Consider the following 25,343-nt stretch of genomic DNA (forward strand, 5'->3'; position numbering starts at 1 on the left):
AAGTTCAAAACCGTTTGTTACTTGAATAGTATAGTCTTGCAAAATACACCCCAATGCGTTATGATAAGGTATAAAATCGCTCGTATATCTCACCGCATCTAAATCCTTAGCGAGTTTCCTGTTCTCGTTGATCACAGTAAGTAATCTAACCCTTATACCAAGCGATAAAGTTCAAAACCGTTTGTTACTTAAATATAGTCTTGCGAAATACACCCCAACGCGTTATGATAAGGTATAAAATCGCTCGTATATCTCACCGCATCTAAATCCTTAGCGAGTTTCCTGTTCTCGTTGATGACAATAAGTAATCTAACCCTTATACCAAGCGATAAAGTTCAAAACCGTTTGTTACTTGAATAGTATAGTCTTGCAAAATACACCCCAATGCGTTATGATAAGGTATAAAATCGCTCGTATATCTCACCGCATCTAAATCCTTAGCGAGTTTCCTGTTCTCGTTGATCACATTAAGTAATCTAACCCTTATACCAAGCGATAAAGTTCAAAACCGTTTGTTACTTAAATATAGTCTTGCGAAATACACCCCAACGCGTTATGATAAGGTATAAAATCGCTCGTATATCTCACCGCATCTAAATCCTTAGCGAGTTTCCTGTTCTCGTTGATCACATTAAGTAATCTAACCCTTATACCAAGCGATAAAGTTCAAAACCGTTTGTTACTTGAATAGTATAGTCTTGCAAAATACACCCCAATGCGTTATGATAAGGTATAAAATCGCTCGTATATCTCACCGCATCTAAATCCTTGGCGAGTTTCCTGTTCTCGTTGATCAGCATCTGCCTGTCTTCGCTGTCGTTCATCTGCTCTAACCGCCGGCTTTCCAATTTGTCCTTAGACGTTTGTAACTGAAACACACAGTTTAGTCAAGTCAAGTGAAAATATACTTTATTCATGTAGGCCTAGCAACAAGCACTTATGAATCGTAACATACTTATAAATTATCTTAAGCTAATTATCAGAGCAATTTATTGATGTTATTATTCCATAATAATATTGGATTATTATACAAATCAAACTTAACACTATTTTTTACATGAAAATATATCATCAGCATTTAAGGGTTTATCCTCTTATGAGCTCTTATGTGGCTGTTAAAAAAACCCTTTCGCATTCACGGCAGTAGAGTTGACCGGCTGTGTTGTATGTACAGTCGCCATCAGATATATCGGAGCGGTCAAGGCGCTCACAAATATCTAAACACGCCTCTATTGTCAGGGCGTTAGAGTGCGTGGTCAGATATTGTAAACACCTTGCGTAATAGAGGGTATTGCTGCAATGTTCTGCCGCCTGAGTGCAGCACTATCACACATCGTAAGCCATAGAGTAACCTATACATACTGTGCCTTAAGGGGACGGTATATGACGTTTTCGATTTAGACCTCACTTTGTGCAATCAATTTGTTCAATGAATGATTAATAACTGCATTAAATTATACGTAAATCTGTTCACGAAGAAGCCGTGTACCGGATCTTCACGCCATAATATTTTTGATTTGCTGTAATTCTCTACAAATCAACACTAAAACTGTCCAAAAATCAAAATAATATGTTCCGTTTGAGCAAGATGCATTACAGTTTTGTCTTTGACAGTAATTGAGTTGTTGTGGGATTTTGAAGGCTAGATAACTAAACTACCAAATTATTATCTACTTATATTTTTACTCACAAATACAACACAGAAATTCAATCCCAAATGTAAACTTTCGTATAATTTCCATACATTGACGACATCACTCAAAACTCTTCTTCGAGTCAGATGGCCGTTGGCCTTGCATCGAAGCAGACGTGTACGTCGTCGTAGCTCGTTTTTGACATTATTATAGACATTTCATCATATACGCATACGAAAATGTATACCAGTAGATAAATTGTATTTCATAAAATAGGGTAAATAAATATAATCACGTCGAGCTCGAGTCAAATTTTAAATGTGAGTTGTTGTTATTTACGGGTCGTAACGGTCGAAAACAGCAGTAAATTATCCTAAAACAATACGATTACAATCGAATTTAAGTAACTTGTTCCTTCAAAACACGCTTAAAATGAAAAAAAGTTTAAAGACTCGTTTTACTGATTGGGATTGATTTTCATTATGCTGGTATCAATTTTGCGTCATTATAAAAATGTATATGACTTCTGTACGTCAATGACTTTTGATGTCAATTAATTGTAATCTTGTATTTATGTTAGAGAATATTATATGTTCATTTAAATATTACTCATCTATTAATACGAAGCGTAATTCGTTTAATACCTAAAGACTTGCAGTGTCTACACCTACTTTGTTGACGTTCGTTCCGTCTATGTATGCGATTACGTAACGTGCTGTTCTGATAATCTTCAAGAATCAAGATAATTAATAACGGCAAGATCAGCATTTAGTACCAGCGAGTTTTGCGGATTTGGAGACCGAGATGAAGCTTACAGGCCAATATCGCTGCGGCCCGGCCTGCTTATTGTTATGTGTATAAATCGAATGTTATATAAATGTACTATAAAAAACAATGTTTTATTTCAATGACATTCTGTGCGTAGAGGTATGTATGTTTCGGTGATTATAAGAATTATGTCCACACAATAATCGTGCAAAGCAGAGACTGCATTATTTCTTTACGGTATAAGCGGTAAGGAAAAACTCATTGGTATCCTGGCTCGTACCAATGAGTTTTTCGGAACTTATGTACGAAATATCATTTCATATTTACCACTAGCTTTTCGGTGAAGGAGGAAACATCGTGAGGAAACCTGCATACTCGTAGTGGATACATTTGCGAAGAAATTCAAAGCTGTGTGTGAAGTCCCCAATCCGCATTGGCTAGCCCAATGCGTTGAGATTATTGTCTATACAGGGTGGTCCAAACCTTGACGTCCAAAAATCGTGGGCTATCAGAATGTACCCCATATGTATGTTAGCCGATTTTTCGTAGTTTTCAAGTTATGATTTTTTAAGCTTTTAACTTTTCCTATGAAATTCCGGGGTTCCCATACAGAGTGGCTGAAAAATAACTGCATTCCGTTGCCAGGGAGGTGTTGGGATTATACTGAGCAACTTTTATTATTGGACCAACCCCGAAATCGCGAAAAAAAAAATTGGTTTTTTATACATTTTGGCTAGTCCATTTTCTATGGAAGGGTAATTTTTTTTCGCGGTTTCGGGGTTGGCCCCATTGTAAAAGTTGCTCAGTATAATCCCAAAACCTCCCTGGCAACGGAAATGCAGTTATTTTTTAGCCACTCTGTATGGGAACCCCGGAATTTCATAAGAAAAGTTAAAAGTAAAAAAAAATCATAACTCGATAACTACGAAAAATCGGCTAACATACATGGGGTATATTCTGATAGCCCACGACGTGAGGAATCTAAAAAAAAATTTTTGGACGTCAAGGTTTGGACCACCCTGTATATAGGCTGAATTATTATTATTATTTATAGGCGGTACGGTACCGTTATTATTTATCAATACCGCTTCGTTTTGAAGGTACTATACCTGTTGAAATATAAAGTACGGTACCGGTATAAAATTGCAGCAGGTACAACTATTTTTTATAGGTGTACAGTCAGCTGCAGAGAAAAGGTACCACCCCTGCATACAATCTTCTATGCAGGGGTGACCTGCAGCTGACTGTACCTAAACCATCACTGACCGAGCGTAGGCGAAGGTCTCCGTTTCAGCTTGGGCAAAAATACTTTCGTTTGTTCGAATGTTCTCCTTTGCATATCACATTTCTCAAATATCTCGAGAAAATTTGTAAGCAGGTTCGGTAGTTGGATATAATTACTCGGTTTCTTTTTTTTTATAAGTTCTAATAGGCAGAGATTGTCATAAAGGACTTAAGCGAATGTAGGGTCTGTGGTACTTAAGACCATTGTGATTATTAGTAGTGTCCGATCGAAGATTCGGTTTCGGTTTCGGCCAGTTTCGGCCATAAAATCATGTTTCGGCCGTAGTTTCGGCATCGGCCAAAAAACGGCCGAATCTTTCGGCCTGGCCGAAACATACGAAATAGTACTTCGTATTATGAAACTAAACTATGTGACAAAGACCAAAAGTTGGGGAGCAAGTAGGACAACAATATTTATATATACAGAAATTTGTGTTTCGGTCGGACACTAATTATTAGGTACTTACTGATTACGCTGCGCCGCGTGGAACGTGAGGTGCGTTGGGGTAAGTGCATACAAATCATTCAAGAAAAAAATCCCTTTTAAGATCACTCGTGTGTCTGCCCCTAATAGACTAATTCAATTGAAATTTGGTACACATTTGTCACATATGACAAAGAGTCGGTGATCCAAAGATGGACTAGTAACGTAAATAAATGAACTTTTAACTTTGCGGCCATTTTTTGTATCGTGTGATATATCAGATATTAAATTATAAGATATTTACTAATAATAAGCATTGGTCACGTAAATTATTTTTAGATTTTTTTTGCAAGTATGATATAGAACATTATTTCAATTATTTTTAAAATTAAGCCTATCCAAAGGCGACTTGGAAGAAGTGTCATGGGGATCTACATTCGTTGGGTGAAAAACAAGTTTTTTTGTCTAATTATCGTTTAAAACTCAATCGATCGGCAATAACGCGGGCACATAAAACAAAAAACTTCTTTTTTCACTCATAAAACTCCTTAAACCTAATAAGAGCTAAACAAAAACAAGTGCGAGTCGGACTCGCATTCCAAGGGTTCCGTATATTAAGTCCGTCTCACGCTTGACTGCACATTTCTTATAGATTTTCCTGACATATATAGGTAAAGAACTACTTTGTGTATTTTTTTCAAAATTTTAGATCCAGTAGTTTCGGAGAAGGTGGGCGGAGAATGATCATTTTTTGCCTATTTTCATGAATAACTGCTGAACTATTAATCCTAAAATTATAAAAAAAAAAATTATTTGAGATTCTTACAATGGGCTCTTTTATTTGATATGTAACACTATATAGTTTAAAAAACATTTTTTTTTTTTCATTTACCCCCCCCCCCCCCCCCAAAATGGCTGCCGTATTTCAAATTCTCTAAAATAAATTTTATTTACGTTACACGTCCATCTTTGGGTCACAAATTTACATTAGTGTGCCAAATTTACATATGTGTGCCAAATTTCAACTGAATTGGTCCAGTAGTTTCGGAGAAAATAGACTGTGACAGACGGACGGACAGACGGACAGACGCACGAAGAATTATATGTATATGCACTTACCCCAATGCACCTCTCGTTCTACGCTGCGCGGGGTTCATTGCCGCTCCTACCGCCGTAAGTGTAAGTACAACTACATCATCAAGGCTACGATCGAAGATAATCAGTTCAGCACTGAAATCTATTATTTCGGTGGAATGCCAGTATAATATTTAATTATTTATTTTAATGTTATAAATTTAATAGCAAAATAAATAGCGAATATACGATACTCGTACAAGTAAATCTGTAAAGATCTTAGGGGTACATCAGCCGACATATATTATTAAATTTTATTTTGTCCGCCTTAAATAAATTTCCACCCTGCCAAAACTTTATTTATTTAAATTTCTAATTGAATTGATTTTTCGCCTTATGAATAACCGTATAGAGTAGTAAATAACATTTTACATCTGACTTAATGACATCTGGGTTTATTCGGTTTAACTTTACAAAACGCGTATCTCGACAAAGCCGTAATATGCAGAAAATAGTTAACAATCAAATGAATTAAATTAGAATTTAAATACGTCACGTGTGACATGAACAGACAAGGAGAGCAAGATTTAATGTATTGTTTCTCTTTCTTCTTTCAATGGAACGTTTTTACAGTTTCTGTTCCTCAAAAGAGGTCAGTGGTTATCACTAAACTCAAAACGCTATCTTAAAAAAACTTGATGGGTCAATGACCTGTCCCAGTAAAGTGAGGTAGTGTGCGTGAAGTGCGCTTGTGTGTGAAATGGGGTAAATTGACAGAATCTGAAAATTTACCCACCTCTACTGTCGCCTTAAACTGTTTTTAGACAAGTTTTCACAGACAATAAAAAAATACATTGATACATCAAGGCGGTTTCGTTTACTACCGTGAAACGGGAAAATCGAAACTCGGCTATCTGCCTCTTTATCGCTCGAATATGCAAGTGATAGAGGTTAGATAACAATATTTCGACTCTCGTTTACGGTAGACCCTTAGATTGTGACTTATTGTGGGAGTGGCGCCCCCTACGCAGAGTTTCGCGTAATCCCTATTGTTCATCACACATACCTCTCTATTGAGCACGCTTCTAACGGCATCTCCTTCGTGTAATTGTTCTCTAAGCGACGCGAGTTCCGCGTTGTACCGTTGCTGCTGTTGCGCGAGGGACTCCTTATATTGCAACTGTGAATAAAACGGTCAGAGTATAATATTTGTCTGAGTTTTGTTAGTTAGTGGGGGCGGAACGTGCATAAAAATTTTACCACTTGTTGGAATCGAATGCAACCGGTTTTGACTCGCCTGCATTGATGTGTTACTGCCACTGATACGCTACATTTGTTTGTCAGATAAAGAGAGGGCGGCCTACAGATACAATGTCTGAAGTGGAGCGATTTCTAATACGAAGAGTAAGAAAAAATAATTCAATGAAGTTTGTATACTTCGAGCGTTTACACCTGGTATGCGCGTGACTAATGACATGTTGTCATTGAAATTTGGAGTGTAACGGCTCATTTAGACGGGGCGAGAATTCGCATGCGAGTTTCATTACATCGCGTCGTTTGATCGGTCGGCTGAATAGGGATGATGACACATGTTGAATTTTATAACAAAATCTAGTAAAATTGATAGCAAACGAGCAATTTATCACAATAATGTGGATATTAAAATAAAATATTGAAAAATTACAAAAATACAGGACCTGAAAGTTTCAAAATTTGAGTTTTTTTTTTTTAACTACCAAAAACGATAAAAGTAAGGGTACCATTCGATTCCTTACATTTCATGCAATAAAATATTGTATAGCAACTATATACATAAACGCAATATTTCACCGACAAAAACGCAATTTTCTTGTTTTGTCCATACTACAAGATGGGCGATGACGTCACAGCCCTTGGCCGTTTTGTATAGGGCGTTTCGCGAGTGAAGTGCGACTGTCGGCCTTTGACTACAATTTCTGACTTTTGTGTTACTTTAATGCAATGGGTCCCATATAGACATTTGATCCTAAAAACAAACCCGATCGACAGATACCATAAAAAAAAATTAGTCATGTAGCCTATTGATGTAACCTCCATGTTCCGCAATGTAACTAAAATCGTATACGAGTTCGCGCGCCGTCTAAATGAGCCGTAAGTAGTGTGGTGAACTTCGATCAACACGGAAGGGATGCGGCATTCGCACTATTTCCCTTCTGCCTAGGTACAAGATCAACTGATCTAGCGCGGGTAATAAAACTAGTTGCGCTCGGATTTTTAACTAGACCGAGTCCAGACGCGCGAGTGAACACAGCAGCAGAAAAAATGCCTAATTGCTCGGTTTTTTGTTGTAAAAAGAGGTCGGGGACATCAAATTTACAAAAAGAAGGTGTTACATTTCACACGTAATATTTTTTTTACATGTCATACGTTTGATTATATTTAAACAAAATTATTATATTTTAGTCTCATGTAATTGCTGGATTTATCGATTTTTCTCGCCCAGTACAAATTGCGGATCGGTCGAGCAACAAATCCGACTTCTCATCTCTTGACGAAAATGTGTTAGTGTGCGTGTTGTGACACTTGTGACTCGTCCGTACACAAAAAGAGATCGAGGTGTGCAAGATTTGTCTGTGTAGGGTGTCATTTTCTATGTATTTGTGTCGTCATTACAGATTGGATTTTGTATGCAAGTGTGTGAGAAGTGCGACTGTGTGCACGTTCCCCCCCGCGAAAAATGGCAGAAGGATTTGAATGTCAAGATATCGCTTGGGCCTATCCCTTCCGTGTCGGAAGCCCGTGTTGATCGAAGATTATGGGTAAAGGTAACAGGTAATGAGGATTTGGAATATTTACCTATACAAAGGCTGAATGAAACTCCAACCTCACCTCTGAATATCTACAAGTGAATGTAAATAAGCCTGACAGCTTTTTCCCTTTGTGGGAAGTTGGAGTTCACAGCCTTCACAGACAAGACTCAGTGTTTGCAGGAGTGCTAAGTAGATTGTAGCTTTATTTGCGTTTATAAGCGTATTGTAATATGCCTACGTAAATATAAAACTATCTGTATCTTATCTTTATTATGTAAAATAAAATTATTTTTATATTTTGCATTTATTTTATTAATCCACCTGATTCTCAAAATTTACTTTTACAGTAGTACAGTACAACAGCACGTATCGCACATTTATCGATATCGATAAACATTAGGTACCGGAAGTGTCGAGCCCTAGCGTTGTTTTTTTTTGTGTTGGCAGTATTGACATGTATTTGGTGTGTTGGCACAATGTACGTTCTTAATTCGGTTTAAGGCTTGTTCGAGAGTGCCGACTCTTAAAACGTAGTGATTTAATACTCTTTGGTGGGTACCTCTAGCGCGTCCACCTCGGCCTGCAGGCGCGCCACGTCGGCCGCCGCGGAACCGGCAGGCCCGCCCCCACCTGCCTCCACTCGTACTGACCGGAGACTCTCTTCACGCAATTTACGCTCCTAGAATTTTTTTTTTTTTTTTTATCTACACATCACAAAAACATAATACAAAGAACTTAGAACTAAGCCACAGAAACTTATGAAAATTTATGCGTGGTGCAAATGCACTACGCTCAAACTGCATGTTGAGTGTTTATATGGTAAGTACTTATATACTAGACACAAAAGGAACAAATAAGGTAGGTAAACAGTTATCAGGTAACACCTGTCATCACACATTCCCATCCGTTATGTAATATTTCTTGAACGCGTTTTTACATTTATTTTTATTTTCGAGGCTATTTTTATATATTTCTTCAGGTATATTATTTAGTATGCTAGGTAGCATATATTCCCACGTCCTCCTGCCATACACATAATGAAACATCACATGAGTCAACTCAACCTATTCACGTGTTAAAATGAAATAAGAGTCGCATTGAAAAGGGGTCCCGTTGTTTCCCATAAAGTTTTAAGTCATAATGTATTGTTTGTCATATTATCATTAGTTATAAAACTGAAACCGTTAACATTTCAGGATTTTCGTTAGGTTATCCTATAGATAGGTTAGGTTAGGTTTGTTTTATGGCAATCCTGAAAAGTGACGCGTTTCTGAACCAAATGAATTATGACTAACCAAAATGCGGGCAAACAATACATTATGGCTTAAAACGATTTGGGAAACAATAGAGACCCCATTTGAAAAAATCACCTTGCAGACTAAAGGAAATTTTACCTTCACAGTTGCACGACAATCCATAAAAAAAACGGCCAAGTAATATCAAAGAGAATTAAGAACACATAGTGGCGCGTAGCTGTACTGATAATTCCGCTACTTGACGCTAGATGCCGACTACGAAAATAATAGTCGTTTTGGTAACAAAACTAATGTATGGAGTGGGCAGGGCACTCTATGTCTTTTTAATTCTCTTTGCTAAAATCGAGCAAAAAAACGGCAAACAAATCACGTTTGTTGTATGGGCGCCCCAATTAAATATTAATTTTATTCTGTTTTTAATATTTGTTGTTATAGCGGCAACAGAAATACATCATCTGTGGAAATTCCAACTGTCTAGCTATCACAGTTCATGAGTTACAGCCTGATGACAGGCAGACGGACGGACAGCGGAGTATTAAAATGTCATTCTATGGAACTTACCTATGAAACAAACCGCCATATTGAAATTGTCTCTGAATAATGATTTAAATACGGCAGTTCGTATAAATAAATACCAAGTTCCATAGAATGACACTTTAGTAGTAAGGTCCCGTTTTTACCCCTTGGGTACGGAACCCTAAAAAGGCAGCAGTTACATAGAGAAAAAAACACACAGATTGCTCACTCCATACATCAGTTTTAGTACCAAAAAGACTATTAGCATCTAGCATCGAGTAGCGGAACTATCAGTACTGCTACTTGACAATAGGTGTAGCACCGACCGGAAAGTCTTATGCTGTTGTGATAAGACTTTCCGGTCGGTGCTACATCTATTGTCAAGTAGCAGTACTGATAGTTCCGCTACTCGATGCTAGATGACACTGAAATTAATAGTCTAACTGATGTATGGAGTGAGCACTCTTGTCTTATTATATTTGTCTATGGCAGTTCACACACCCGCCCTACAGTCCACTTACTTTAGTAGCCTCTGAGATGGCAGTGTCGAGTCGTGCTTCTAACTCTCGCCGGCCCTTGTCTGAACGACGGATATCCTGTCTTAAGGCATCTATCTTCTGCATGGCTACTTCCAGCTCTTCCTCTTTGTCACGAACCTGAAAAAAAGATAAAAATATTTAAATAAGCATATTACAAGCTACACCACTGTCTCGAGAAGGTTTAACCTTTTCCACGCCGTGTCAAACACAAAAGCTGTCACTCAGACGCCACATCATTGAAGTGTCAAAACTGAAGTTGAACTTTATGTATATGCACGTAGGTCGATATTGCTCTGTGGTCTGTGACCGATTAATCGGTCTTTGGTGTTGAACCTACGGTGCGGATATATCGGTCATTGGCGTCCAAAAGGTTAAATCCCCCCTCAATTGGAGGTATCCCCCAGTGTATCGTTAAATATCTTGCACGGTTTGACCTCCTATATTAATAAAAAATTACACTTGACTGAAAATCGATATCATCAATACATTTGGAGTCTATTATTTGCATTCATCTGTTTCCGTCCATCACTTACTAACTTAACAAGACTTATAAAAAAATAAATTCCTAGAATTGATCGGACCATTTATTTATTTAACCTTCATTACACAAAAGAAAAACTTATCGTACAAAAGGCGGACTTAATGCCGAAAGCATTCTCTACCAGTCAACCTTAAGGCAAAGCAGAGAGACTATCTGAACAGAGACTGGCCGTTACGCTCGCCTTGTGTGTTCTCAAACTTTGACAATATTTGAGAATATTGCTAGATTTGGTTGGAGGGATATTATGTGTGTGTGTGTGTGTGTGTGTGTGTGTGTGTGTGTCTGTCTGTCTGTGAGTGTGTGTGTGTGTGTGTGCGTGCGGGTGTGTGTGTGTGTGTGTGCATGTGTATATTACCTGCCGCGACAACTTCTGTTTCTGTTGCCGCAACTCCGACAGGCGGTCCGTCACTTCGTTGTATTCCGTCATCGCTAGCTTCCTCTGCGCCACGGCATCCTTCAGTTCTTTATCCTGAAACAAGACGGTAAACATGTAGAAATCATGGCGGCCTATTTAATAACACGGTATTGACATAGAGAAAAAAATACATAGAGTGCTCACTCCATACATCAGTTTTAGTACTAAAAAGACTATTAGCATCTAGCATCGAGTAGCGGTACTATCAGTACTGCTACTTGACAATAGATGTAGTATCGACCGGAAAGTCTTATGCTGTTGAGATAAGACTTTCCGGTTGGTGCTACATCTATTGTCAAGTAGCAGTACTGATAGTTCCGCTACTCGATGCTAGATGTAGACGAGTAGAGTGAGCACTCTTGTCTTACTTATTTCTCTATGGTATTGACAACGGAGACGGAGTGACATCACTCTAAAGGTGCGTTAACTTAATATTGCGCCGACGGATTCAACTTTTTTTCAAAAATATTACCAAAGAGTTATTGGTTGTAAAGACATGTAACATCTTGACGGATTGTTTAAGATGACTCGCGGCTGTATAGGGGTCGTGCGTGTTGTAGGGTTTGCCATCTTCAGCAGTTCATGTACGTTTCACCTCAACAGTTCATGTACGCTTTCTTGTGGATTGTAGGTTCTGCCATCTTGTGGGACACATTGGAAGCTTAAGCTTGACATTTACACCTCGCGCTAATAAACAGGAGACTCCTGTGCTGCCCCCTACAGTTCATGCACATTCCATACTGACAACTGTTTGTTTATAGGAAGACTAGCGACCCGCCCCGGCTTCGCACGGGTTAACAAATTAAAAATGAACCTTCATCTTGAATCACTCTATCTATTAATAAAAAAGCGGCCAAGTGCGAGTCGGACTCGCCCATGAAGGGTTCCGTATTTAGGCGATTTATGACGTATTAAAAAAAAACTACTTGCTAGATCTCGTTCAAACCAATTTTCGGTGGAAGTTTACATGGTAATGTACATCATATATTTTTTTTAGTTTTATCATTCTCTTATTTTAGAAGTTACAGGGGGGGGGGGGACACATTTTACCACTTTGGAAGTGTCTCTCGCGCAAACTATTCAGTTTAGAAAAAAATGATATTAGAAACCTCAATATCATTTTTGAAGACCTATCCATAGATACCCCACACGTATGGGTTTGATGAAAAAAAAAATTTTTGAGTTTCAGTTCGAAGTATGGGGAACCCCAAAAATTTATTGTTTTTTTTCTATTTTTGTGTGAAAATCTTAATGCGGTTCACAGAATACATCTACTTACCAAGTTTCAACAGTATAGTTCTTATAGTTTCGGAGAAAAGTGGCTGTGACATACGGACGGACAGACAGACAGACAGACAGACATGACGAATCTATAAGGGTTCCGTTTTTTGCCATTTGGCTACGGAACCCTAAAAACCGCATTAAAATCCGTTGCGTAGTTTTAAAGATCTAAGCATACATAGGGACAGACAGCGGGAAGCGACTTTGTTTTATACTATGTAGTGATGATAGTTAAGTTTATAAACTTTGAATAAATGTCATATACTAAGAAAAAGTGACCAAGGCCTCCAGTGCCCCAGGCTGGAATCGAACCAGCGTCCTCTGCTATCGCGGCAGGTGCCTGAGCCATTCGGCCACCGGGCCACAGCGGCATAGGTCGAATTTTTCCATGTATATGCACTTCTTACTGAAGGCTTATGGCGCCCCCTGGCCACCTCTAAGGTAGAACAGTATGGTTCGACCTTCCTAACTGGATCATCTCAGGTGATACCGAGTTAAGCTTTGGATTCCTCCGAAAACGGTGCCGTCATATAGCGGCAGCAAAAGACGGCCGTCTTTACGGTGGCGACATGTGGAAAGTACCACGGCGTCATAACACACCGTCAGCCACCAAGGTCAAAGCGGCAAATTTGAAAAATGTAGGCGCGATGGGATAACGTCCCATAGAAAATTTGAATTTCGCGCCTTTTCCTACTGACAAGATTTGCTTGATCATCTATAATTTACTTGGAGGATGAAATATCATCAGAAGAGGAAAATAATCGTAGTACGGAATCATTTCTTCAAATCTCGTGTCATTTATTCAAAATGGCGTCACCGCTATCTAATAAAACGTTCACGAAACTATCGACAAGGTCATGACGGCCGTCATCTTACGTTACGTTGACAATCAACGTAACGTAACGCCGTCTAGGAAACCGCGCCATCTTGTTTACATAGACAACGTTCTAGTGACGTCAGTCAACGCTATATAGCGGCCGTAATATGACGGCACCGTTTTCGGAGGAATCCAAAGCTTTAGCGAGAGAGATGGCGCTACCAATCAATGTATTAGAATATTTTCTGAAAATAATTTAATTTGTTCTAATACAGTTAAGTTTATGTACCTGCAACCTCAGCTTCTCGGTGGAATCCACTTTGTCTTTGACGAGTTCCTCCTTCTCAAGATTGAGGGTGGTGACCATCACCTCCAGGTCTCGCACCCTCGTTACTAGGTCTTGGGGCGCCGACGGGTCCTGAAAGTAATCAGTAACGTCGAAACGGTTATGCAAGTTGTAGGATAAAACATTACATTTGCGCTTCGAGGATACAACTAAACGGAGTAGCCATTGACAGGCTTTCCCCTCTGTCGAAAATAGGCGGCCAACGGTCATACACAATGTATGGACTGACGTTTATCTGACATGGCTATTTTTACGTTACGCATACATTTGACGTTCCCCTCCCCCGCAAAAATCGGCAGACTGTTTTGTACAGAAAATTACATGGCGTCTCCGTTTGATTATATCCTCCAAGCATTTGCGCACTAAATAATGAAACTGGGAAAGGCATATTTATTTTTGGGCGTTAGGGACAGCCCCAGCAGCCTTCTGAACACTGTTATTGACAGTTTAAATTGTCCAATAGTTCGCAAATGGAACGCTTTGCACATGGACAACAGAAGTGCTGTTGGGCTATTGTAGTTATGTTTTTAGTTTAGTTTAATTTAATTTATTGTATTAATTATGTAATGTATGGATCTTGTTATCTGTAAATAAATATATTATTATTATATTCCCTTTCCCTCGACCCAGTCAGGTGTGGCTCACTCCGCGATTTCGTTGCGTCGCTACAAGTATGTATGTATGTATGTATATACTTTATTGCACATGGAAATAAAAACACGAGAAACATAGTTACAGAGTAAATTAAATACAACAAAGGCGAACTTATCCCTGTATGGGATCTCTTTCAGTTAACCTTTGAGGAAACGAATAAAACAAAACAAGTAACGATGAATGATAAACAAAAACAATAGTGTACAATCACTAAAATTAATGAAATGCAAGTTTTGAATACACATTGCTACAAATAATACATATAAACATAAATAGAAATACTTAAATAAATAAAAATAAAGCGTACATATATAAATATAACCTAAATAAAATTAATAAATAAATATTCAATATATATCATAAATACATAGATATGAGCTCGAACCCGAAAAGTAAAGGAAACTAAAGAAGTACTAATCGAGGAAAACCGAATTACTTATGTATCGGAAAGTCACAATTTTTTAAGCCTCTCCTTGAGTGATGCTACAGATTGGGATTGCCTCACGGAAACCGGTATCTCGTTCCATAGCTTCACGGCGTGGACAGTAAAGGATTTTTTGTAAGTGCGCGTCATATTGGGTGGAACTGCGAGTGAAAGGTTGGCGCTTGATCGAAGACGGTGACCACTACCAGCAGCTAAGAAACTAAATCTTTCGGAAAGGTAAGGTGGCGAAGCAGGATTAAATAGTACATTGAAAAGCAATGACGGGACATGCACATCTCTTCGACGACGAATCGGAAGCCAGCCAAGCTGAGATCGGAACTGGGATACATGATCAAACTTACGTAGACCGAAAATGTATCGAATACAAATGTTTTGCAAACGCTCGAGTTGGTCCAGTAGCTCCTCATTAAGACCCAAAAAAAGTACATGCGGCCCACACCAATTTTGATGTCTAGTCATAGTGGTTGCTGCGCACCGCTACGGACCGGACGCCTGCTCGCGCTTGCGCCACCTAGCGGTCATATCTGTCGTAATAGACGCGTTTGTTGGAGAGTGAATCTTCTGTACCTAGTAATATTTATTCTGTGACCCAGTTTAATTAACCCTTTGAACGCCACGCCCATCGTGTGTGCCGCGTCATCGTGAACCTTATCGGAATGCACCAAGGTTGATATTGGCCTACAGCCGCGCGTCTTGTGATGCCTTTGGCCGTCAAAGGGTTAGTGTTTTTATTATTATCTATATATATAAATGCAAGTGTCCTGACTGACTGACTGACTGACTGACTGACTGACTGATTCATCAACGCAGAGCCGAAACTACAAAAGCTAGAAAGTTGAAATTTGCACACTAGGTTGAATTTATAAAGTGTACAAGAGATAAGAAGCGATTTTGAAAAATTCAACCCCTAAGGGGGTTAAAAAGGGGATGAAAGGTTGTATGGGGTGCAAGTTTTATTTTAAGCTAGGAATTTGAAACGTTGTAAAAATGTACTATATTAAAAAACAAGAAAACTAATTTCTGCGTTTTCGAAAATTCATCCCCCAAGGTGGTGAAAAAGGGGTTGAAAGTTTGTATGGAGATCAAATATTTTTGTGAGTGTTGAACTTGAAACTTTGTATATGGGGATATTATTATAAGACGGGAAAAGTAATTTCAGCGTTTTTGAAAATTCATCCCCTAACAGGGTTAAAAAGGGGTTGAAAGTTTGAATCCATTACAAATGCTTTGACACTTCTTAGAAAGGCATAATAGTCAATGACAAAAAAAAGTAATTGCGACGTTTTAGGTAATTCAACCCCTAAGGGGGTAAAAAAGAAGATGAAACTTTGTCCTGGGGTGCAAATTTTATTTAGCTAGGACCTTGAAACTTTGTAAAAAGGTATTAAATTAAAAAACAAGAAAACTAATTTCAGCGGTTTTAAAAATTCATCCCCCAAGGTGGTAAAAAAGGGGTTGAAAATTTGTACGGATATGAAATATTTTTGAGAGTGCGGGACTTGAATCTTTGTATTTGGGGATATTATTAGAAGACAGGAAAAGTTATTTCAGCGTTTTGTAAAATTCATCCCCTAACAGGGTTAAAAAGCAGTTGAAAGTTTGTATGGAGTTCAAATTTTATTTTAAGCTAGGAACTCGATACTTCGTAAAAATATATGTTATTAAAATACAAGAAAACTAATTTTAGTGTTTTTGAAAATTAATCCCTCAAGGTGGTGAAAAAGGGTTAAAATTTTGTATGGAGATCAAACATTTTTGTGAGTGCGAGGCTTGAATCTTTGTAAAATGGTATATTATTAAAATACGAGAAAAGTAATTTCAGCGTTTATAAAAATTCATCTCTTAAAGGGTCGAAAGGGGGTTGAAAGTTTGTATAGGGTTCAAATTTTATTTAAAGCTACATACTTGAAACTTCGTAAAAATGTATTTTATCAAAAGAGAAGAAAACTAATTTCAGAGATTTTGATAATTCAACCCCCGAGGTGGTGAAAAAGGGTTTGAAAATTTGTATGGAGGCCAAACATTTTTTTGAGTGCGGGACTTGAATCGTTGTATAAAGGCATATTATTAGAATACAAGAAAAATAATTTTAGCTTTAAAAAAAATCATCCCCTAAAATGGTTAAAAAGGGTTTAAAAGTTTGTATAGGGTTCAAATTTTATTTAAAGCTAGGAACTTCAAACTTCGTAAATAGGTAGTTAGGTAGTAGGTTTTATTAAATAGAGGACATAAAAATCTTCTAAGGGGGTTTAGATAGATTAGGGGGTTTAGGGATTACATCGAGGACAATTTTATTCAGTTAGGGGCTTGAAACTTCGTAGGTTGTGAAAGACAAGTCTCATGCGTTGTATAATATTAATAATTAAGAAATGATTAACCGTCCTACCGCAATCTCTTGCTGCATAATGTTCTAAGCTAATGTAGAATATATAACCACCAATATACAAACCCACGCGTACGAAGTCGCGGGCAACAGCTAGTTAATCTATAAAGGCTGAATGACATGTGGGCCAAGATAACCACGGAGTGGGTGCCCCACGAGTCAAACCGCGGATCCGGCAGACCTCGTCGGCGATGGTGGGATAACTTAGACTCCTTTTTGAGCGACTGGCCAGATATAGCTCAAAACTGGGATGAATGGACGAAGAGGGGGAGGCCTTTGCCCAGCAGTGGGACACAATAGGCTCACAATAATAATAATAAATAATCTATAATAGTAGTTTATGCAACAGTGATATAATAAGGGTTCTTAAAATTCAAGGGTCGAAGTACGACCCGAGAATTTTAAGAACCAATTATGAGCTGTTGCATACATTACTTTTTCTATGACAGCTGCAGCAAAAAAAAAAAAAAAAAAAAAAAAAAAGTTATTATTAAAAAAAAGAGTTATTATTTAAAAAAAATTTAGTTATTATTAAAAAAAAAAAGAGTTATTATTGTAAATGAAAACATACCTATTTCAATCAAGATGATCGGAACTTGTATCTTTAAAAAAAATAAAGCAGTTGTATTATACTCATAAGATGACTGCTAGCAGTCATCTTATGAGCCTATAGACAAATCATTCAAATGACATTGCTTTAGATATCACTGTCAGTCATTTAATTGACACATTTAAGTGCTGGAGTAGAAAAAGGTTTTAAGCAACCACCTGCGCCACTCCGCCGCTGAGCTGCTCGTAACACCGCACTTGCGCTTCCAACTCCGCGCTCCTCTTCGACAGTGCGGCGAGCTCTTCTTTCAATGTGATTGATTCCTCTGAAAGAATTAAAAAAATATATACAATGTACAAGAATACATATATTGAAATTTGTATTTATAATTTTTTTGGCTCTACAGATGCAGAGGTTGCAAGATATTGGCAAAATATTATCTTGTTATGATCCCTTCACACGATAAGAAGAATTGGTATTAAACCTGCCCGTCATAAATAAATAAAACAAAAGTAGCGTTAACAAGTTAGTAACATAGTACCATAAACTTAATTTGTAATACGACAAACAGGTAATGATAATTTTTGACATTCTAGAATTATATATATATTTTTAATACCAATGGTACTTTTCTTCAGATAGTCATCTCCCCGTCCAAAATCAATAAAGTTGTCTTGTTTTCCCACAACGTTTTACGTCCACCTTCGGTCTCCATCATTAGTCATGGTATCAAAACATTACATTGTCACCAAGCTATGGTAAATTTCAACTTAGGTCCGCTTGCACCATCCCACTAACCCGGGGTTAACCGGTTAAAGCGTTAACCTAGTGTCAAAATTTGTGACCATGGTAACTCCAGGATTAACCGGTTAACTCCGGGTTAGTGGAATGGTGCAAGTGGGCCTTAATCGGACACCGAGAACAGATTTAAATTTCAGACGTAACATCAATTCGGTCTCACCGCTCCCAACGTCCAAAGGTTGTCCTCCGGATCTCAACTCGGCGATGGTTTGCGCTAGCAGTGCGTTTTCCCGCTCTAGGGCTTTCAGGGCCGCCCTGTCGCCAGCGTTAGATGGAGCCTGCAAAATTATGTAAGTCAGTTTGAGTTATATCGTTGATATAACTGTACTTTTAAGGTCGCACCTTCAAACTGATGTCCCAGCAAAATGTCAAAACAGAGGTTTCAGTCAGCCGCGACCACGACCAGTGAAACCTGTGTCGAAAGTCGTAACGTCGGTAAATAAAGGTAGTAAAATAAATTTCACGATAGACCCGTCCATAAATGTGAGTTATTATGTTTTCAAAACGCGAAAGTTTTAAAAAACAACTTATAGACACTGTCTGCAATATAGGTATCCTTTGGACGTAACAGCTAAAGTTGGGTCCCGTTTTATAAAGCTACTAGTTCGCTGTTTATCTCCGTTTCTAACAACCACTCGGAGAACAGTTTTATATTTTATTTTATTATTCAATATTCATTAAATTAATACTGACAGACTATACATGTCAATTGTACAGGAGGGTATAAACGTAAGGTACTTATATCTAGAGTTTTTAGTTTTGCAGCCCCAAGAGTGCTGACCTTGTATACATACCTGCGTACTCCGGATCCAAGATAGAGCGGCTTGGAAACTACTGGTGAAGTGTTCACAGTCGTGAAGTCCCAGAGTCATAAGCATACGACAAAGAACATTGACGTATATCTCAGGACGGGCCTTACGGGCACTAAAAATGGTGTCACTCACGAATTCGAGCCAATCGTGCAGTCTAAGGGCTCAATTAGACGGTGCGAGAACTCGCATGCGAGTTTCATTACATTGAGTCATTTGGTCGGTCGGCTGAATTGACGATTAAATCGTATACGAGTTCGCGCGCCGTCTAAATCAGCCCTAACGCAACTAGTTGCGACCAGTCACGCGCGTGTTGCGAACTCATCAACCAATCGCGTCGTAGCGGTGTCACACCGCTGTACTGGCCCCATTCATGCCCCATTCTTATTGCCCGTAAGGCCAGTCCTGAGATGTACGTCAATGGCATGCATGCATACACCGGATACAAGATAGAGCGGCTTGGAAACCACTGGTGAAGCTTCGATCAACACGGGCTTCCGACAGGTCGGAAGGGATAGGCCCAAGCGATATCTTGACATTCAAATCCTTCTGCCATTTTTCGCGGGGGGGAACGTGCACACAGTCGCACTTCTCACACACTTGCATACAAAATCCAATCTGTAATGATGACACAAATACATAGAAAATGACACCCTACACAGACAAATCTTGCACACCTCGATCTGTTTTTGTGTACGGACGAGTCACAAGTGTCACAACACGCACACTAACACATTTTCGTCAAGAGATGAGAAGTCGGATTTGTCGCTCGATCGATCCGCAATTTGTACTGGGCGAGAAAAATCGATAAATCCAACAATTACATGAGACTAAAATATAATAATTGTGTTTAAATATAATTAAACATATGACATGTAAAAAAAATATTACATGTGAAATGTAACACCTTCTTTTTGTAAATTTGATGTCCCCGACCTCTTTTTACAACAAAAAACCGAGCAATTAGGCATTTTTTTCTGCTGCTGTGTTCACTCGCGCGTCTGGACTCGGTCTAGTTAAAAATCCGAGCGCAACTAGTTTTATTACCCGCGCTAGATCAGTTGATCTTGTACCTAGGCAGAGGGGAAATAGTGCGAATGCCGCATCCCTTCCGTGTTGATCGAAGTGGTGAAGTGTTCACAGTCGTGACGTCACACAGCATACGACAAGTAAGACACACACCTGGCTGGGAGCGTTCTTGGCGGGGCTGAGCGGCGTGGCGGGAGCGCCCAGGTCCGAGAGTCGACTCCCCGCCGTGAACGTGAACCCGACAAACGGCAGGTGCAGGCCCGAGAAAGCCGACGACGCTGACGGTGGCGGCACCGCTTCTGACAGTCTGAAAACAATTCAATAAGATTGCTTTACTGTAGACAGCGAAAAAGTATAAATAATATTTTTTGTAGAGAATTTTATTAGGATTATTTAAATATAACGTTTTTTTTGCAATGGGCAACCGTTTACGAGTTATTTATGAAAAACCAAAAAAAAGGGACCTGAGAAGTGATTGTAATTAACATTCCCCCTTTAATATCTTTTTAAATATTAATCCCCGAGAAAAATGTTCCATGTGTTTTTTATAGAAAATTTTATGTAAATTATTTATGTTTTAGAATATTTTTTGATATGAGCTACCGTTTAAGAGTTATTTATAAAAAACTAAAAAGAGACTTTAAAATTGATTATAATTAACTTTATCGCTTTAGTATCTTTTTTAATATTGAGCCTAGTGAAAAGTTTGAGCAAAATATAAACAATGTAAACATAAATATAAAAAAACTTGAAGCTGAAAACACAAAATTACATGCAGAATTAGAACAGCTAAATAAAAAAATTACGGAAAAAATCCAACCAAACACAGAAGAAGCCCAGCACGGAAACTGCATTGTCCTTTACGGGCTAAACGAGTACCCCGACGAAAACGAATACAACATCATTGCACGGGTTAGCAACATTTTCTACGACATGTTAGGTACAGACATAAACGGATTTATCGAGAAGATAAATCGCATTGGCAAACATGGCTACCGTAGGCCGCTTAAGATAGAATTACTGAGTAAAAGGATGAGAAGTTACCTACTGGACAATAAATATAATTTCAAAAACACCGGGCTAGCAATATCAGAGTTCATGGACATGACAGCATTAAGACAACGAAAACTATTGCAGGACACTTCAGCATATGCAAGAAAGAGAGGACTAAACCCAGTCATTAGAAAAGATAAAGTGTTTGTGAATGGATATGAGTATACGATACCGACAGAAGAAAACGTAACAGCCCACGCTAGCTCACATAACACATCTGAACATACAGAAAAAAACCCAATAAGCCAAGAAGAGCCCCATTCCTTTCGCGAATAAGTTTTTAATATACAGCCAGAATATGCAAAGTATCAAAAACAAATCCCATATATTAGATCTATTTATAAATAATAACAATATACATGCAGCTTGCCTGTCCGAAACATGGATTTCTGAATCACAAAAAGATTTAATACAAATCAGCGGATACAACTACGCGGCGGCTTTCTATCGTAAACACAGACAAGGAGGCGGGGTGGCAATTCTGCTACAGAAACACATCAAGTATAAAGAACGGCCGGACATCGCAGCTTTATCTCAAGAATGTATTGTGGAATGCTGCGGAATAGAGATCCCTGAAGAAAAAATTATATTAGTCTGCATCTATAGGCCTGATCGAGAAATAGACACATTTTTCAATTGCCTCGATAAATTATTAAATAAAATTAGATGTTGTGAACAAAATAAAAATATCATTATAACTGGTGATTTCAATATTAATGTAAATATAAATAACATGTATTCAAAAAAATTAATAGATATTATGATGTGCTATAATCTTAGACAAATAATAAATAAACCAACTCGAGAAGTGAATAATACAAGTACCTGTATAGATTTAATATTTACTAACATGATAAACTATAATATCGATGTAAAAGACCACGGCATATCGGATCATAAGGGTTTAATGTACGAAATTATAAGTAAGAGTACAAATACACAATCACAAAACAAACAAGATCAATGGTTTACTTGGGGCAGAATTTTTAGTGAAATTAATATGTTGAAATTCAAAAGTTCTTTAAATGACATTGAGTGGGCTAAAATAATAACTATAAATAACGACACTAATACAAATTACAATGTATTCATAGGTAAATTAAAAGAATGTTTAAATACACATATACCTAAACAGAAAATAAAATTACAATCAAGCCTTAGACATACAACCACGTGGTTAACTAAAGGTCTGAAAAAATCATGCAAAAATAAACGACTACTTAAAATATTCGTAAATAAATCTAAAAACGACATAATCAATAATTACTATAAAAAATACGAAAAACTTCTAAAAAAATGTATATACCAATCGAAAAAGAATGCATACGTTAAGTATATGGGAAAATCAAAAAACAAAATAAAGTCAATGTGGACTATCATAAAGCGCGTAACAAACAGAAACGCAAAAGAACCAAATAAAAACATAACTTTAAAACTCGGGAGTAACATTTTAGAATCGCCCCAGAAAATAGCAGATACATTCAATGAGCACTTCGCAGCGGTGGGTGAGTCATCGTCGCGACCGGCGGCGCAGACTGCACCGGCCATGCCGACCGAGCGCGCGCGCCCCGACCCGCTGCCCGAGCGCTCACGCTCGGCTCTTACCTCCGCGTTAAATTCCATATTTATACATCATACTACTACTCGCGAAATATACAATATTATAAAAAACATGAAAAATAAAAAAAGCTACGGCACAGATGAAATCCCGCCGACATTAATTAAACTCTGCGCCTCAGAACTAAGCACTCCGATAGCTTGGCTAGTAAACCAATCTTATGATGAAGGAACATTTCCGGACGCTCTCAAAGTATCTATAATAAACCCAGTCTTGAAACCAAGTGGCGATAAGTATGATGTAAGTCAATACAGACCTATATCTTTGCTTCCCGCCCTATCGAAAATATATGAAAAAACAATGTCAAATCGTATTTATTCTTTCTTTGAAAAATATGATTTATTAGACACCAATCAATACGGATTCAGAAAGAAACGTTCTACGGTTTTGGCAGTGTACACATTTATACAATCAGCTTTAAATCTAATAGACAAAAAACAATACGCAGTAGGGCTACTATTGGATATGTCCAAGGCATACGATAGGGTGTCCCACTCCATCCTACTAAATAAATTATACGCTATGGGAATCAGGGGTTTAGCATACCAGTGGATAAAATCGTACTTGCAAAACCGGTACCAGCAAGTGCAGATCGAACACTACCATAGAGAATCGAACGAAATTAGAATAGTAAAATCGGAAATGCGCCTAGCTACCTGTTCTGTCCCTCAAGGGTCAGTAATCTCTTGTCTGCTATTTATCGCATATATCAATGACCTACCAAAAACAATAGATACAACATGTATTATGTTCGCTGATGATGTGTCACTACTTTTAAAGACTACAGATAGCACGGAATGTACCGACCGCCTACGGAAAACTCTTGGAGACGTCACTGATTGGCTAACAGACCACAACTTACAGATAAATCTCAAAAAAACTAAAATTATTCAATTTAAACCAATTCAGAAGCAACCCTTGGATATCAAACTAGAAATTAACGGACAGACTATTGAAGAAGTTAGTGAATTTAAATTATTAGGGATAACTGTAGATAGTAGCGTTAACTGGAAAAGCCATATTCAAAATGTAAAAACTAAACTATCACGATTTGTCTATGCGCTAAGTATTTTAAAAAGAAACACAAATTTTGAAACTGCGCTTACAGCATATTTTGCATATGCGTATGCGTGGCTCCGATATGGTGTGGTCTTGTGGTACCCAAGCACTGACGCCAATGATTTGTTTATAATGCAAAAGAAGTGCGTCCGTATTATGACAAACACACGTATACCAAACAGCAGTCGTCCGCATTTCGTAAAACATAGATTACTTACGTTACCGTGTATATATATACTTGAGTCTGCACTTTTTGTTAGAAACCACTCGGAATTGTTTAAAACCAAAGGAGAAGTATGTAAAACTAATAGTAGGTCTAAAAATCAGCTAGCCATACCAAATACCAAATTAACTATGTGCAGAAAGGGGCCCTTGTACCAATGTATTATAATTACAAATAAACTCCCCAACAGTATAAAACAGGAACCGTGCGACAAAAAGTTTAAAAATACGCTTAAAAAGCTTCTTCTAGAAAAATCATACTATACAATAGACGAATTTTTAAATGACCAAACATTGTAATAATGCTATGCTATGTACTTACCCATATTAAACTAATTAAGTTCTATTAAAATATTATTGTAAACATTTATCGACATTTATGCACTCTAAAAACGACATAATAACTAATTAATGTGACCATATTGCTTATTGTTTGAATTTATTTATATATTAACCTGGACATCTATATTTAATATTAATTAGCATGATAATTCATAATTTCTCACTATTCTCATAAAAGGAGTGACATTGAATACTACATAAAGGTCGATAAAGTACAAAATTATGAATAGATTTTATTGCTATTGATATAAGATGCATGCATATACTTACCTAGACTTAAGAAATATTGAGTGCCCTTACAGGGTGTCATGTACCTACCATTCTCAAATCGTAACACCTAATGTAACATGAACATGACTGCAATATAATAAAGAATAAAGAATAAAGTATTCAGTATATTTTTTGTAGCAAATTGTATGTAGATTAGTTATGTTGTAGAACATTTTCTGCTATGAGCTACCGTTTACGAGTTATTTACGAAAAACTACAGAATAAATAATAGTACTAAGTACAGAAGACTCACTCTCTAACAAAACGCGTCTGTTACGATCAGCACAGATATGGCCGCTAGGTGGCGACAGCGCCACGCGCGGCTTATGGCTTTTACCAAAATTGGGGCCGAACGGATGTACTTTTAGCTACCTGTAGCAAAGCGACGAAATCGCGGAGTGAGACACGCCTGACTGTAGTGAAA

The 25,343-nt window shown here is 37.8% G+C and overlaps 1 protein-coding gene across 1 annotated transcript in view; it reads right to left on the reverse strand.

Annotated features, from left to right (window-relative positions):
• LOC134658854 (serine/threonine-protein kinase Genghis Khan) overlaps positions 1 to 25,343 on the reverse strand; it is a 104,344-nt gene that overhangs the window by 57,844 nt on the left and 21,157 nt on the right. Inside the window, exons 14-22 of the mRNA XM_063514526.1 lie at positions 20,509 to 20,662; positions 18,678 to 18,795; positions 17,935 to 18,041; positions 13,628 to 13,756; positions 11,181 to 11,294; positions 10,267 to 10,401; positions 8,533 to 8,652; positions 6,251 to 6,364; positions 756 to 869 (exon numbers count right to left, since the gene is read on the reverse strand). Coding sequence (XP_063370596.1) covers positions 756 to 869; positions 6,251 to 6,364; positions 8,533 to 8,652; positions 10,267 to 10,401; positions 11,181 to 11,294; positions 13,628 to 13,756; positions 17,935 to 18,041; positions 18,678 to 18,795; positions 20,509 to 20,662 — 1,105 coding nt within the window. The remainder of the gene's footprint in view (positions 1 to 755; positions 870 to 6,250; positions 6,365 to 8,532; positions 8,653 to 10,266; positions 10,402 to 11,180; positions 11,295 to 13,627; positions 13,757 to 17,934; positions 18,042 to 18,677; positions 18,796 to 20,508; positions 20,663 to 25,343) is intronic.

Source organism: Cydia amplana, chromosome 23, assembly GCF_948474715.1.
Source record: "Cydia amplana chromosome 23, ilCydAmpl1.1, whole genome shotgun sequence".
Lineage (NCBI taxonomy): Eukaryota > Metazoa > Arthropoda > Insecta > Lepidoptera > Tortricidae > Cydia > Cydia amplana.